The sequence below is a fragment of the Orbicella franksi genome, chromosome 7, assembly GCF_964199315.1.
Source record: "Orbicella franksi chromosome 7, jaOrbFran1.1, whole genome shotgun sequence".
In the NCBI taxonomy this organism is placed as follows: domain Eukaryota; kingdom Metazoa; phylum Cnidaria; class Anthozoa; order Scleractinia; family Merulinidae; genus Orbicella; species Orbicella franksi.
The window spans coordinates 22210921-22223824 of NC_138151.1; the positions used below are offsets into that span (position 1 = coordinate 22210921).

At 38.9% G+C, this 12904-nt stretch overlaps 1 protein-coding gene across 3 annotated transcripts in view; it reads left to right on the forward strand.

Moving 5' to 3' along the window:
• The first annotated feature begins 6065 nt into the window (after positions 1 to 6065).
• The window catches only part of LOC145492301 (fibroblast growth factor receptor 3-like), an 81305-nt gene continuing 74466 nt past the window's right edge, over positions 6066 to 12904 (forward strand). The window contains exons 1-2 of one of the 3 annotated variants that reach the window (XM_081471724.1): positions 6066 to 6274; positions 6344 to 6806. In XM_081471724.1, the coding sequence (XP_081327850.1) occupies positions 6629 to 6806 (178 nt within the window). In that variant the 5' untranslated portion in view covers positions 6066 to 6274; positions 6344 to 6628. The remainder of the gene's footprint in view (positions 6275 to 6343; positions 6807 to 12904) is intronic. The other 2 variants (XM_081471723.1, XM_081471722.1) reach the window with 2 other exon arrangements.

Consider the following 12904-nt stretch of genomic DNA (forward strand, 5'->3'; position numbering starts at 1 on the left):
ATTCGTTTATCGTGTTATGCGTGCATGCATTGAGTTTAAACTCAAAATTTCTGATAGAAATAAATCTTTTCCCTGCTTTTTGAGAACCCAAATTGATCGGTCAAGCCCAGCTGACTTCGTCCTCCACAGACCGTGGAAAGCACCGAAAAAAGGGTTAAAAACTTCTTTAATTTTAATCTCAAGCGTAACCGAATTCGGCGTAAAATTTTTGGCGTGGAAAAAAAGATAAAGCTTTATATGACGACCAACTTCTGATCTTTTTTTCCTTGCAAATTTCTATGTATATGATGAATGGAAAGATATTCGTTTTATTGATATCTCAGCCAGTGAAAGGCGCAACTGTTTATTACATTTTTAATCGCTAGAGTTCCGAGAACTCTAGTTCCCGCGTAGAGCTGCCATAGATCGGGAACCGTGGTTTACCGGTACAGTAGGACATAGGTTTAGCAACGCTATTGACCAATCAGAGTGTGCGTAGTATCTCAGTTATTTTATGAAAAGAAATAGGTGAAAAGTTTTCTCGGCTAGGGTAACTTTGGGGGAGGGTTGTCTCGGGTAAACATTATAAATGGGACTGAGCCGGCAAGTAAGGTTAGAATTGCGCATAAAGCTGCGCAGTACGTTTATTCGCTCTGGAGCAATGGTACGGTTACGACCACAGGGCATTCGATCGTTCCTCGTACAAAGACTCTCTCTCCTTTTTTGCTCCGCCGTTTCTTTCGCGTTGCGACTCAAGAAATGAACAGCTGGAAGAGGTTGTTTTTCTCTAAAATATTTTCACGTGATAAGTTTTTAAAACTAGTTTCACCGTCATTACTCATGTCGGCTCCTTCAGATCCATTTTGACAGGTACTCGTCAAATGACGTCGTCAATGAAGAACTCCACCCCCTTTTTGACAAGTTGGTGGTTGAATGGTTTTCTTGATTGACCAGTATCGAGGTCACGCCACTACCAGAAAAGGGTGTCACATCAGGGAAAAACTCACGCAAATTCATTTTAACAATTGTATCTTCCCAAAAATTCTTAGTTTTACAATTTGGGTCGTAAAGTAAAGTCCGAGTGACCTAAGTTTGTACTAAGTAAAATGATTTTGCTGAAGAACGTTTGACTTAAATGTAAACAAAGTAACAGTGGAATAAAGAATCCCCCACAGCAGGATTACTACATATTGTTGCTAAGGACGCTTTTACAGTCAAACACGCTTTCACGGACTAACAGTTGATCACGACTGAAAATCGACGATAATGATAAGTACATCTCTTTTCAGCAAATTGTGTTAGGTTGCACTTACTCGTGTAGACATTACAAACACTCTGGCTCCAGCTGTTTTTACCTGAACATTTCTTTACCATGATCTAAAAGTTTGCAAGGGGGATGTAAACGTCGGTGTTACTTGAAATCACGGATTAGCGTTAATCAATACTGTTTGTATACAGAAAAATATGATTTATACAAGATCGATCATCGTTCATTCATGGCCAAAAAATGGGCTGCCGTTTTCTTATTCCCGTTTGTTATCGATCGTGGGTTCTTTAAGTTTTTCGCACAACCTGATTTGTTTGTTCATCTGACTAAAAAGTTCAGTTTAGTTGTCTTATGTACAGTGTCGCTACATAATCATTTACAACTACAGTGGTTCCTAACAGTATTTGCCTTAGCCAATCAAAGCGTAGATTTGGGGTACCCGTGACCAATTTATAATTTGATCTCATCCAACACATCCTGGCGCATGACTTGGTAGTTTAGCTGTTCAGAGCCTCAGACGTTGAGGATGAACCCAAGGATTGCGGTCGTTCTTTTAAGAACGATACGATTATTGCGCAGTGTAGTGAACTTTTAAGTTCAATCTAAGTTTAAATTAAAATTGCTTTGATTGATGTTAGATATTTTTCTCAAGGGAACGGACGAGATGTCTCAGAAAGGAATTTAGATTGACCTTAACAGTTGTTGAACATGCAGTTTTTTCAGCTATATTTGATTCAACCTTTTCTTTCCTTTGACTTTCAATTTCTAAGCTTTATTTCATTGAGCCTTTGTTCCGGAGGTCGTTTTCGCGGATTTGCTATTTCCTGTTGTGTTGAAAGAAACAATTGATCTATTCGAATTGTATTCCAACACGTTTGAAAAGTCTGAACGATAAATGACTAGTCGTTCTTTTGGTTGTGTATTCATGCGCGTGATACGATTAGTGTGCCATGTCAGCGGTTGTTCTTTTCGTTGTTTGATTTTCATGTAAGAACAATGCGCGTAATGCAGTTAGTGTGCTTTGTTAAGGAAGTAATGAGAACCCTACCTCGTTTTGTCGATGAAGACTCTATGGATTACGGCGATGCCGCAGAAGCGGCGGTGAAAAAACGGAAATTTTTGCTTAACAGATGTTTTCGAAAGATGCGCGTTCCTGAGAAAGAAAACAATAGTGAAGAACAGGAAGAAAAGGCCGAAGAAACAAGGCATTTAGAAGCGGGCGAGTTTGACAAAAAAAAAAAACAAAACAAAAAAACAATAGCCTGCGTAGCAGTCTTTTCCGTTTCCTCTAAGAGGGAGAAACCGAGAGCCAAGCGGAAGTCGCGCGAACGCATGGGGCGAGAGCAAAAAGTTAGGAACAGAGGGGAGGGGGTGGGGAGGAAACGAAAAACCTGCTGTTGAGCCCGTACATTTTACCGAACGCCGTTCGTCCACGAACGGGAGGCAATTAGGCATAACGATTGGTCAATGGAGCGTCAATCAAAACGATCAATGTCAACAGCTTGTCAAGAGATCCCGCGCAATAGATCGATCACGACAATTGCAGAGCTCAGATCAGATCAAATATGGCCAGTGGTCGAAGATAATTCTTTTGAATTTGCTCTTCAGGAAACTGCTTAAGTTTTCTCGCAGAACGGGAAATCAATTAATCTAAAAGCAGAGCAAGTGGCTGCCGTTAAGAGCCTCTTCAACGGAAAAGATGTTTTGGCGGTTTCACCAACTGGTTTTGGTAAAAGTGCCATATTTCAATTCTTCGTTCGTGTCAAAGAGTATATGTCGAAAGACTCGGCCTGTATTTTAGTTATCTGTCCTCTTCGAAGCTTAATGGAAGACCAGATAGCAGAAGCAAGATCAATCGGTTTGACAGCGAATTCTGAACGGAAGTCGGCTTTACAACAAACCGTTTAAGTGCGAAAGAAAATTCTGCCTTTTGTAACAACATACCACCCGGCGTGGCCTAACCTCAAAAACATCTTGATGAGCAAATGGCATTTAATTCAAAACCAACCATTGCTTAGAGAAATATTCAAAGAACCTTCACTTATCTCGTATGAAAAAGGAAAATCTTTAAGAGATATACTCGTGAGAGCAAAACTATAACGAGAGGTCACTATAACTAGAGGTCACTCTTCACGCCACAAGCTTATGAGTCGTGTCTGGCCTGTCAACACTTTACTCAGCTTTCAAGACGACGCAATTTTCCCTGCAGATTTCACGCGTTGGACCTTCCCACTCGGAGATTTGTTTCTTTCATCGGGAGTACGCTCTCCAAACAGTCTTTTTGTGGACTGCTTCCGTTTCTCTGGAGTTTTCTGTGATATTCCTTCCATCAAAGTATACAGACTGCCCAGATTGCGGATTTTTCTTGCCGGCGCAGGGATTGCAAACGCGATCGGAAAAATTTTTGTTACGTTCGATGGAAATGCTTGTCTTTTTCAAAACTTCGGCTAACACGACTCCACGAAAATCTTTTCTGTTGGAAGGCTTGAACAGATTTTCGCTAGATAAATATCCTTCCTTTTGAGAGAAACTTCCAAACTTCCTTTGGGCACTAACAAACACGGCAATTATCGGATGCCATACCTCTACATTTTTCAAGCCGCGAAAAATTACCCTGCTGACTTAAGCGCTAAAATTTTCGCGGTTTTTATTTTACCGGAAGTCAATATGATTGGGTCTCGTGTGACAGTTGACGTGACAGTTGACGCCCCTAGGGAGCGAAAGTAATTAGGGGCGTTCGGTAAAATGTCTGGGCTCAGCAACAGGCTTTTCCATTCCTTCCCTGCCCCTCCCCCCTGCCACTAATTTTTTTGTTACCTCTGTTCCCGTGCCCTCGCGCGACTCCCGCTTGCCTGAAGGGAAACGGAAAAGACTGCTACGCAGGCTAAAAAAACAAAAAAATACCAAACAAACAAAAAAAAACGATATTGTCGCGAGCGTAAATAAACGCAGTAAAATGAAGAACAAGACGTCAACGCGACCAAGGAATCAATATTCAAAAACTTATTGGCAAGACGGTTATAGAATTTTACGTCCCAGACTTAACAGACTGTACAAGATTGCCAAACGACACGATATCGACTAATCTTTTGTTAAGAATTTGAGAGATAAATGGAAAGTCGAAGGAAAAATGATTAAAGCTATAACGAACTTGCTAGGCAAACATATCATGACTGAAAATATTATGAAGAAAATAATGCAAGCCAAAGAAGTATTAAAAATGCAGTTGATTCTCCCTTTGAAATTCATGTTGTTGTTTCTATTCAATAATGTTTATGCGATTAAGAAAACATAAGATTCCGTATTTTATTTAAATTGGTTAAATGGCAGCCAGTAACGGCCCGTTCATTGCCGCATGAAAAGCACCTCAAACTGAATTAACTGACTACTAATCACAATGTACACTTATCGTACTGCTCTGAAAAGAACGACCATTAACACGACAAACTAATTGCTTACGCGCATTGTTCTTACATGAAGATCAGACAACGAAAAGAATGACCGCTGACATGGCACACTAATCGTATCACGCGCATTATTCTTACATGAAGATTAAACAACCAAAAGAACGACGCTAACATAACACACTAATTGTATTACGCACCTTGTTTTTAGGAAATGTTTAATCTCAGATCGGGGAACCACAGCCGTTTTGTATTACAAATAGAAATTAGCCAACCGAGCAACATCCTTGCGTACCTTATTGCAGATCACTGTTCTCTCCGCCATTGCAACCCGCAGTGTTGTCCAAGGCCCCAGTTATATGTTCTCGGGTACCCGAGACAATCCTTCTCCTGAGGCAATTTTATCGAGCGTTTACATGTGAAAACGTTGTCTCTGTAGTCCGAGTCAAAGTTGACCCCGCATGATTATTCATAACCCTTATTGAATAACCAAATGTGTAAATATCCCTCTTACTTTGAGTTTTCCTCGGTCATTCGATCACAGTGGGTCTTGCGAAGTTAATTTTCACTTCTTTGATGCGAATTTCTGCTTTAAATCCTAAATCTAGACATTTCGTGACACTCACCACGCCGAGAATTGTCTCGGTTAGGCGAGCCAAAGTGTTTATATGAAGAAAAGTTGCCCCGCTTGCCTGGGTTACCTTACATGCCGAGACGAAACAACTCGCCACCCGCGTTGTATCTCCCTCCGAGACGGGTCCGCGATCCTCTTGTAGACGGTTGGTTGAATTTACAAAGAAATAAGTGGAAAGTTACCTCGGCTAGGGTAACTTGTTGGGAGGGTTGTCTCGGGTAACCGAGACATTATAAATGGAGCCTGAGCCTGCAAGTAGGGTTAGGAATGCGCATAAAGCTGCCCACTGCGTTTTTCCGCTCTTCAGCAATGGTACAGTTACGACCACAGGCGTTCGATCGTTCCTCGTACCAAGCCTCTCTCTCCTTTTTTGCTCCGCCGTTTCTTTCGCGTTGCGACCTAAGTAGTGAACAGCTGGAAGAGACTGTTTTTCTCCAAAATATTTTCATGTCATAAGTTTTTAAATTGCTTTAATAAAATTAAAGTCGCTGTCATTGTAAACAAAATGTGTGCACCGCTCATTGATTGATCGTGCTAACTTGCGGAAATTCCTGAAACGGTTCCTTTCCGGTATTACGTAAATATACTACAAAAACACCCCTGCCAATGTAAAATTCTCATTGTACCTGAAGAAGACTGGTTTTACCAGCCGAAATAAAGGACATCTTTAACAAATCATCCTAGGTTGTATCGGTCTGTTTTTATATTGCCCATTTCAGGGTTCCATCATACTTTTAGTCCGAAATTGTCTTTGGATTCCAGGCTTCAGGAGCACTGCACGCTAAAAGACTAGGAACCATTACAACGTTTCTTGTTCGCTTGGCGTCGAACAGTCCTTGTTGTTGAATGGTTTTTAGCTTGAATTTTTCATCTAAAGGAAGTCCTAGTTCAATTTTGAGCTACTTTAAAGAAAATGAATGCTTTTTCTTGTTTGTGTTACTCGATGGATGTTGTCCATGTTTTGGGTTTTTGGAGCACTGCAACAATCTAGTAAGCTTATGCCTATGGCGTTCAAATTGAAAATCATCAAGCTGAAGGTTCAAATGTTCGTTTTTTCAGATAATTCAGTGCTAGATACAGTTGAAATTGGCGCCTAACGTCCAATGAGGATGTTGTTTTCTGTGTGATGTGATTTCAGAATCAGCGATCGTGTGTCAAGTCAAACCTGACGATCCTAAAATCGTGGTGCTAAGAGTCAGCAGCAATGCAGTATCTCCTAAATGGGAAAATTGCGGCGGTAATGCTGGCGAAACTATCATCAGCTTTGCTTTCAAGAGACAGAGACCTGGCAGTGTTCAGGTAGACCAAATAGCATCATGAGGCGCCACTGAGGGAGGGTTTACTATGATCGCGCCCTTCAAAGATAAGATAAAGTATGACGCCCGTGCTAATCATGATCAAGAGCTGAGGATTTTCAACGTCCAAAGAAATGATGAATACGTTTACACTCTCGCGATAGATTACAGGACCAGTGGCGGTGCAATTCTCGAGGAATCTTTCCGAGTAACTGTTGACGTGAAAGGTTAGTAACGAGTTCTCAGCAGCTGAGTTCTGTTTCTGGCACACCAGTGCATGGCAGTATTTAAAACTTCATAACTACTTATATTGTGTATAAACCGAAATTTAACTATGCATACAATATTGTGAGTCTTGCTCTGTTGAAGACTGTTGTTCATCTGCAAACAATAATTAAAGAAGTCGTAGGCATAATTAAGTATGTAGCTACGCGGAAATGTTTTCAAGTTTTGTTTACTTTGCTAGTATCGGGGATTCTTGTAACACTGAAAAGACTGTTCCTAACTGTCCATCTAGCTTCCAGCTGAAATTTATGATGAACGCGAACACTAACTTAAATTACTCTTTTTCTCTCTTATCGTCGTCTGTCGTAATCTTAAGTTTTGCTGCATAGCTTATCGGACTGGCATCTTCCACGTCTTCACGTGTGGGTTCCAATTCACTCGCATGCAGCCGAACTCTGCTAACAGCGACAAAATCGGCAACGATCGCCACTAACTGTGCCTCTCATTTGCTATAATAACCTCTCCACAGCGGCCAGTCAACCAACGACTTACGGAAGATGTGTCTAAAATAGTTTTAAAGGCCACTAAGCTTGATCCGTACCGATCGTCATCGGCCTTGTATTTCCATTGCGGTACGTATTGACAGAGCGATATCCCTTGGCTTTATCCTTAGTTGTGACCTCATTTGTATCGACATTACCATGAGCTTTTCACTTTTCACTTTTTTGTTTATTTATTAACGATGTACATTGATTGTGTTCCGTGTTCATATGTTATATCAGAATTAATTAATCCGCGATGGGTAATCAGTTGATTAGTAATTGATTATTGCCGATGATCAATCGGTATTCGATGAATAATCTATAGCAAGAGATTATCAAGGTATTGATAATCTCTTGTCGATAGGAAAACGAATGTTCGGTCATCGATTAGTCATTAATTGCATTATTTATATTTATATATTTAGTCCTTGAGGACATTGATTAGTCATCAGTATAATCTCACAGTTACACAAACCATTTCAAGTCCAAAATCTAGAAATATAAACAATTAATTCTTGTTCGCAATTTCGCTTTTCTCATAGATGGCCAGTAAAATGTAATAGCAGAGAGTCAAGTCTTGGAATCCTATTAATTAAGCTATTTTCTCCGTTTAACCTTGCACATACAATTCCGTTTTGCCTTTTATTATTGTCGCGAACCGTTCGCTTTAATAATTATACTAATAATATATAGCGCAACTTTCCATAAAATGATCAAGCTATTGTGCTTTACACGATGACCATGATATAAAACATAAAACTAATCCTAAAAGTCATAAATTTTCAATGACTACTGAGAATTAAGAATTGTGGTAAAATAAATTTTAAATGGAATTCAATAAAAAGGTATCTAACATTAATAGAAAGCGAACTTAGAATAATATGTCTTTAGCAGCTGCTTAAAACATGTCCTCGGCGCTGCTACCACAAATGCCCAATCTCCTAGAAACTTTTTCGTATTATACCGTCTTTTGATAGCGTATTGTAGCGGGATTTTTCCTTGATATTCACTAGATCACAAAGATATTTAGGTGCAAGGACATATATAGATTTTAATGCAACGGTCCCGTAAGATTTGTAACAGGAAAATCAGGTGAAATAAAAAAAGAAAAATTTAGCGGGATGTAGTAATAGATATGCAACATCATAATATATATGTGTAGTCAGCGAGTAATCAATTGGTGATCAATAGTTAGTCAATGAGTAATCAATGCATCGATGAATAATCAGTGACATAGATGAGAAATCGACAGGCCGCAAAACATTTTTCAGTTAATACACAGAGTTTGATATGAAACATTGAACTAAAAAGGCTTAGAACAAAAACAACTGTAAATTTAGCTTAGAATTTGCAAAAGTATCCAAACATCAACACAACATTGTTCAGAATGTGAAGACAGAAACCTTAAAAATATATATGCACCTGTACACGCAGGTAATCATATGAAGGCTTGTAACGAAAACAAGTGAATGAAAATTTAGCTAACAATTTGCAATGATGTCCAAAAATCGACGCAACATTGTTCAGAAGGTGAAGACCGACACCTAAAAAATATACCTGCACCTGTACTTGTAGGTAATCATATGAATGTGAGTGCAAAATAAGAAACTATTCGTTGGGTGATATTTTAGAATTCTTTAAGACTAACTCACAAAAACTTAACTTAACTTAACTAACTTAACAAAAATATTAGGGTAGGATTGCATGGTTTCATAAAAACGCTTGATTACTATATGAGTGAGAAGAACAACAATGCACCTGCCTTAATTTGTAGTAGCACCGTGGTGCAAATTAAAAATTAGCGATCAATTCACGTGCTCTCAGCCAATCTTTATTAAGTAATTTTCTCAATCATATGCTAATAAGGAAAGAAATTGTGTGAACATTTTTTACATTTCTATCTAATATAAATCTACTAGTGTTTTGCCATGAAGGCTGTTCTCTTATTGGCTACGCTATAATGACTGCCTATTCTGCTGAAAATAGTGAATAGCCTAGCAGTTGTTAACAAATGTCCGCCGCTTCTTTGCGTTTTCGAAGTGTTTGTGAAGAGGATTTAGAGTCTTAATTAAATCTCATTAACTCGTCAAATCGGCTTATATCTTGACTGAAATGCAACGGCGCTCACACAAAAACCAACACAATGTGATGCAATTATCAGTATCCTCACGTTGCGTGATCCATTTAGATCATTACCCGTCTTTCGGTGGATTTAGATTTGTTGTAGTAGACAAGTAGATTTATACTAAAACCATTAGATTATTGGCTGTCGACTTCTATGCGTGATAATTGACTTTGGCTGCTCGCTCCTCAACTATCACGCGATAGAAATCTCCAGCTTATAGTCTAATTATTAAATAAAAAACACGATGGGTTGCTGTTGCATTCTAATATGCATGTATGTGCTTTTCTCAAATGCCTCCAAAAATAACTGTTGCCCCAACTCGTGAGGTTCAACATAGTCTTAGTTCAAGCTCTGTACAGAACCACACACTGATATGCAATGCATCTGGTGATTCACATCCAAACATCACCTGGACAAAAGCTGGCGTCCCAGCAAGCCAGTTCAATGCCTCTGGTTACTTGCTTCATCTGGTTGATGTACAGAGGGAGGACGCAGGATCATACGTATGTACAGCGAGTAATGGTTTTGGCGATAATGCTACTGCCATTGGTATTGTTAACATAAAATGTAAGTATTCTAAACATTCTGTACTTGAGGCATACATAGAAATAAAATCATTTACACAAATTCACATGAAGTTTCAAAGAAAACTATTTTGAATTATTTTTTTTAGTTGTTTGGAAAGTATTGTTATTAAATTTGTCTAGAACTAACAGACTGAGCTTAACCAATAATAATTCTTCAGTATAAAATTCAGTCTTCAGACGGTAACAGAATATCTCTCAGACACTCGCGGGTAACTCAGCTGAGAGTTGACACTTTTCAGTTCATACAAGTGGGTAGGTAGGTAGGTAGGTCAGTAGGTAATGAATTTTGAGCGTGTGACTTAATCATTTATAAGGCCCATTACAAGTCCTTGATTACATCACCATAGAACCCCCTCACTGTTGGGGGGGGGGAGTTCTAGTCTGGTCTAAGGTTCTTTTTATCTGAGCAGGCGGTATTCTAGGCAACAAAATCAGGTGCAGAAAAAAGAAAAGAAAACCACTGGCCTAGGTTTTCGATGAACCTAAATTGATGAACTTAAATCATTTTTATAGGCAGTGATTGCAAAACGGAGAGAGTTGCAATTACTATACAAGGAATAGACTACAAGCAAGCCTTTTTAAATCAAGCATCAGCTGAGTTCAAGGATTTAGAATCAAACCTGTTATCAGCAGTAAGTTATTTTAATTTTATGCATTAAAAATATTTACCAAAATTATATGCTTGAAAGTCATGGTGTATAGCGTTACTTTTGTAAATGGCACCTTTAGCTTTTTTTAAATTTGTGCCTTTCAAAACATTTTAAGTGATGCCTTGATTTTTGGAATGTTTTTTGTAATGTTACCCCTACTTTTGCCACGTAAATAGTTTCTTTATTTTTGTTTTTCATATATAGTCGCTCTCTATTGAGGGGTCTGGTCTCTTTCGTTATTTTCTTCTCTCGTAGTTTCCTTTCGCTTACTTTTTTAATCAATTGATTTTAAACTGTTCATTATTGTCTTTCTAGACATTTATTTTGTTGTACTCAGTCTCGTTGTGAATTACACTTTACTTTTAAACATACTGACTTTCCCTTTGGTTGACTTTAGATTTGGAGTATTTACGCCTACAATCCTGAAAAACAAATGTATCGAGTGGATGTTGAAGAATTCAGGTAATTGCACTGACTAACATATTTTACGCAACAACTTTACTACATTTATCTGCACGAGAAAGTGTAAAAAAACGTTTTTCAAGGATAGAATTGAATAGTTACGTGCTGCTCTTCGAATAATAGCTTAAAGCGTGAGACAGTCAGGTCTTTAAACTCAGCTTAAACTCGGTGCAGTTACATGTAACTGTTGATTAAATATTACTTTTAAATTGTTGTTCTAGCGGTATTTCTGTTGCGGTAGAGCTTTTATTTGAACTGAACCGTTATAATGAATTATAACTATCTCAGGTTCCTGAGTATGTGTATGTCAACAGATGACTTATTGATGTTAATTATTTTTGATTTGTAGATCTGGTAGTGTATATGCTGTTGTGGAGCTTGAATTTGGATCAACAGGAAGTGATCCTTTGAAACCATTGACGGATGAATTAAACGATGGAAAACTTGGTTCATTCACGGTTGACCGTCATTTGAATCCAACCATTGAACCTAATACGCTTTCACCATGAAGAACAACGGAGTGTAAGTATGTCAAAGTGATGATTAATGTTAATATGTTGTGATTATAGTTAAAGAAAAGTTACACCTGGATGAAGCGTTTTCCTTAGTTGTCTCAAGGATTTGTCAAATGACGAGCACATCGCACCTCAGTCATGTTATGCAAACAAGCTGAGTGCAGATTGAATCTGACTAGTGTAACGCGAAGATTTCCATAAGAATGAGTCGTCTTCTGCCAAAGAAGAGAAAAGTAAATTCAATTTATACTGGCAGTTTCGTTGGCGGGGTATGCAAACACGAATAGGTCACCAGACAAGAGCAAGAGCTTGTATGGAATAAACTCACAATAACAAATCCATTATAAACACGCGAAAGCACTGCACATTTTACCGGCTTAGAATGAGGAGTTCTTAAAACCAACAAAGCCCCCTTTCTTTCTGCAGACAGGCTTTGCCAAGTTGGGAAGCCCGCTTGTATAACCCACGTGCAGGTTAACTCGGTGCTACGATGAAACATTTCTTATGTACTCGACAGACACTACGCCATGTTGTCACAACCTCGTACTTTTTATTCCCATCATACCTTTGAACTTTATAAGCGGATGAGGTGATAAACGATGACGCATACATGACATCTCCCTTCCTTTTTTGTTTTTTTTAAAACGCGAATCTGAACTTGGTCTAAACTAAGTAATCATAAAGGTTCACCAAGAAACAAAGAACATAAAAAAGAGTCACTGTCCACGATTCATGCGGTTAAATAGTGTTCATAGTCACCAAGTTTGAAGCAGCGGCAAACTAATGTTCATAGTCCTTAAGGTAAGCAGGCTCCTTGACCAATCGTCCAGAACGAGTACGCACTGGAGGTTTCTGCACTTGTGGAGGTGGTACTTTTGTAGCAGGAACAGGTGCTTTACTGACTTTATAACTGTTGGTGTTTGGTGACGCCTTGGGTTGATCGTGCGCAGACGCTGTAGGTATGTCTTGCGATGCTCAGCATTTGTTCAAGTGTCTGCGGTTTCTCCGATACTTCTGACTTCTGACTGACTGGTGTTTGAACAATGTATAATCTGGGTGTGTGGTACTTACTGATCACTGTGGCTGGCACCCACTTCTTTCCATGCTGTAACGTGACCTTTTCACCATTGTTGAGGGGTGGAAGCTCTTCACCACTGTGTTTATCATAGTAAACTTTCTCTTTCAGCTTTCTTTTCTGAAAGTGTTCCTTGACTTCTTG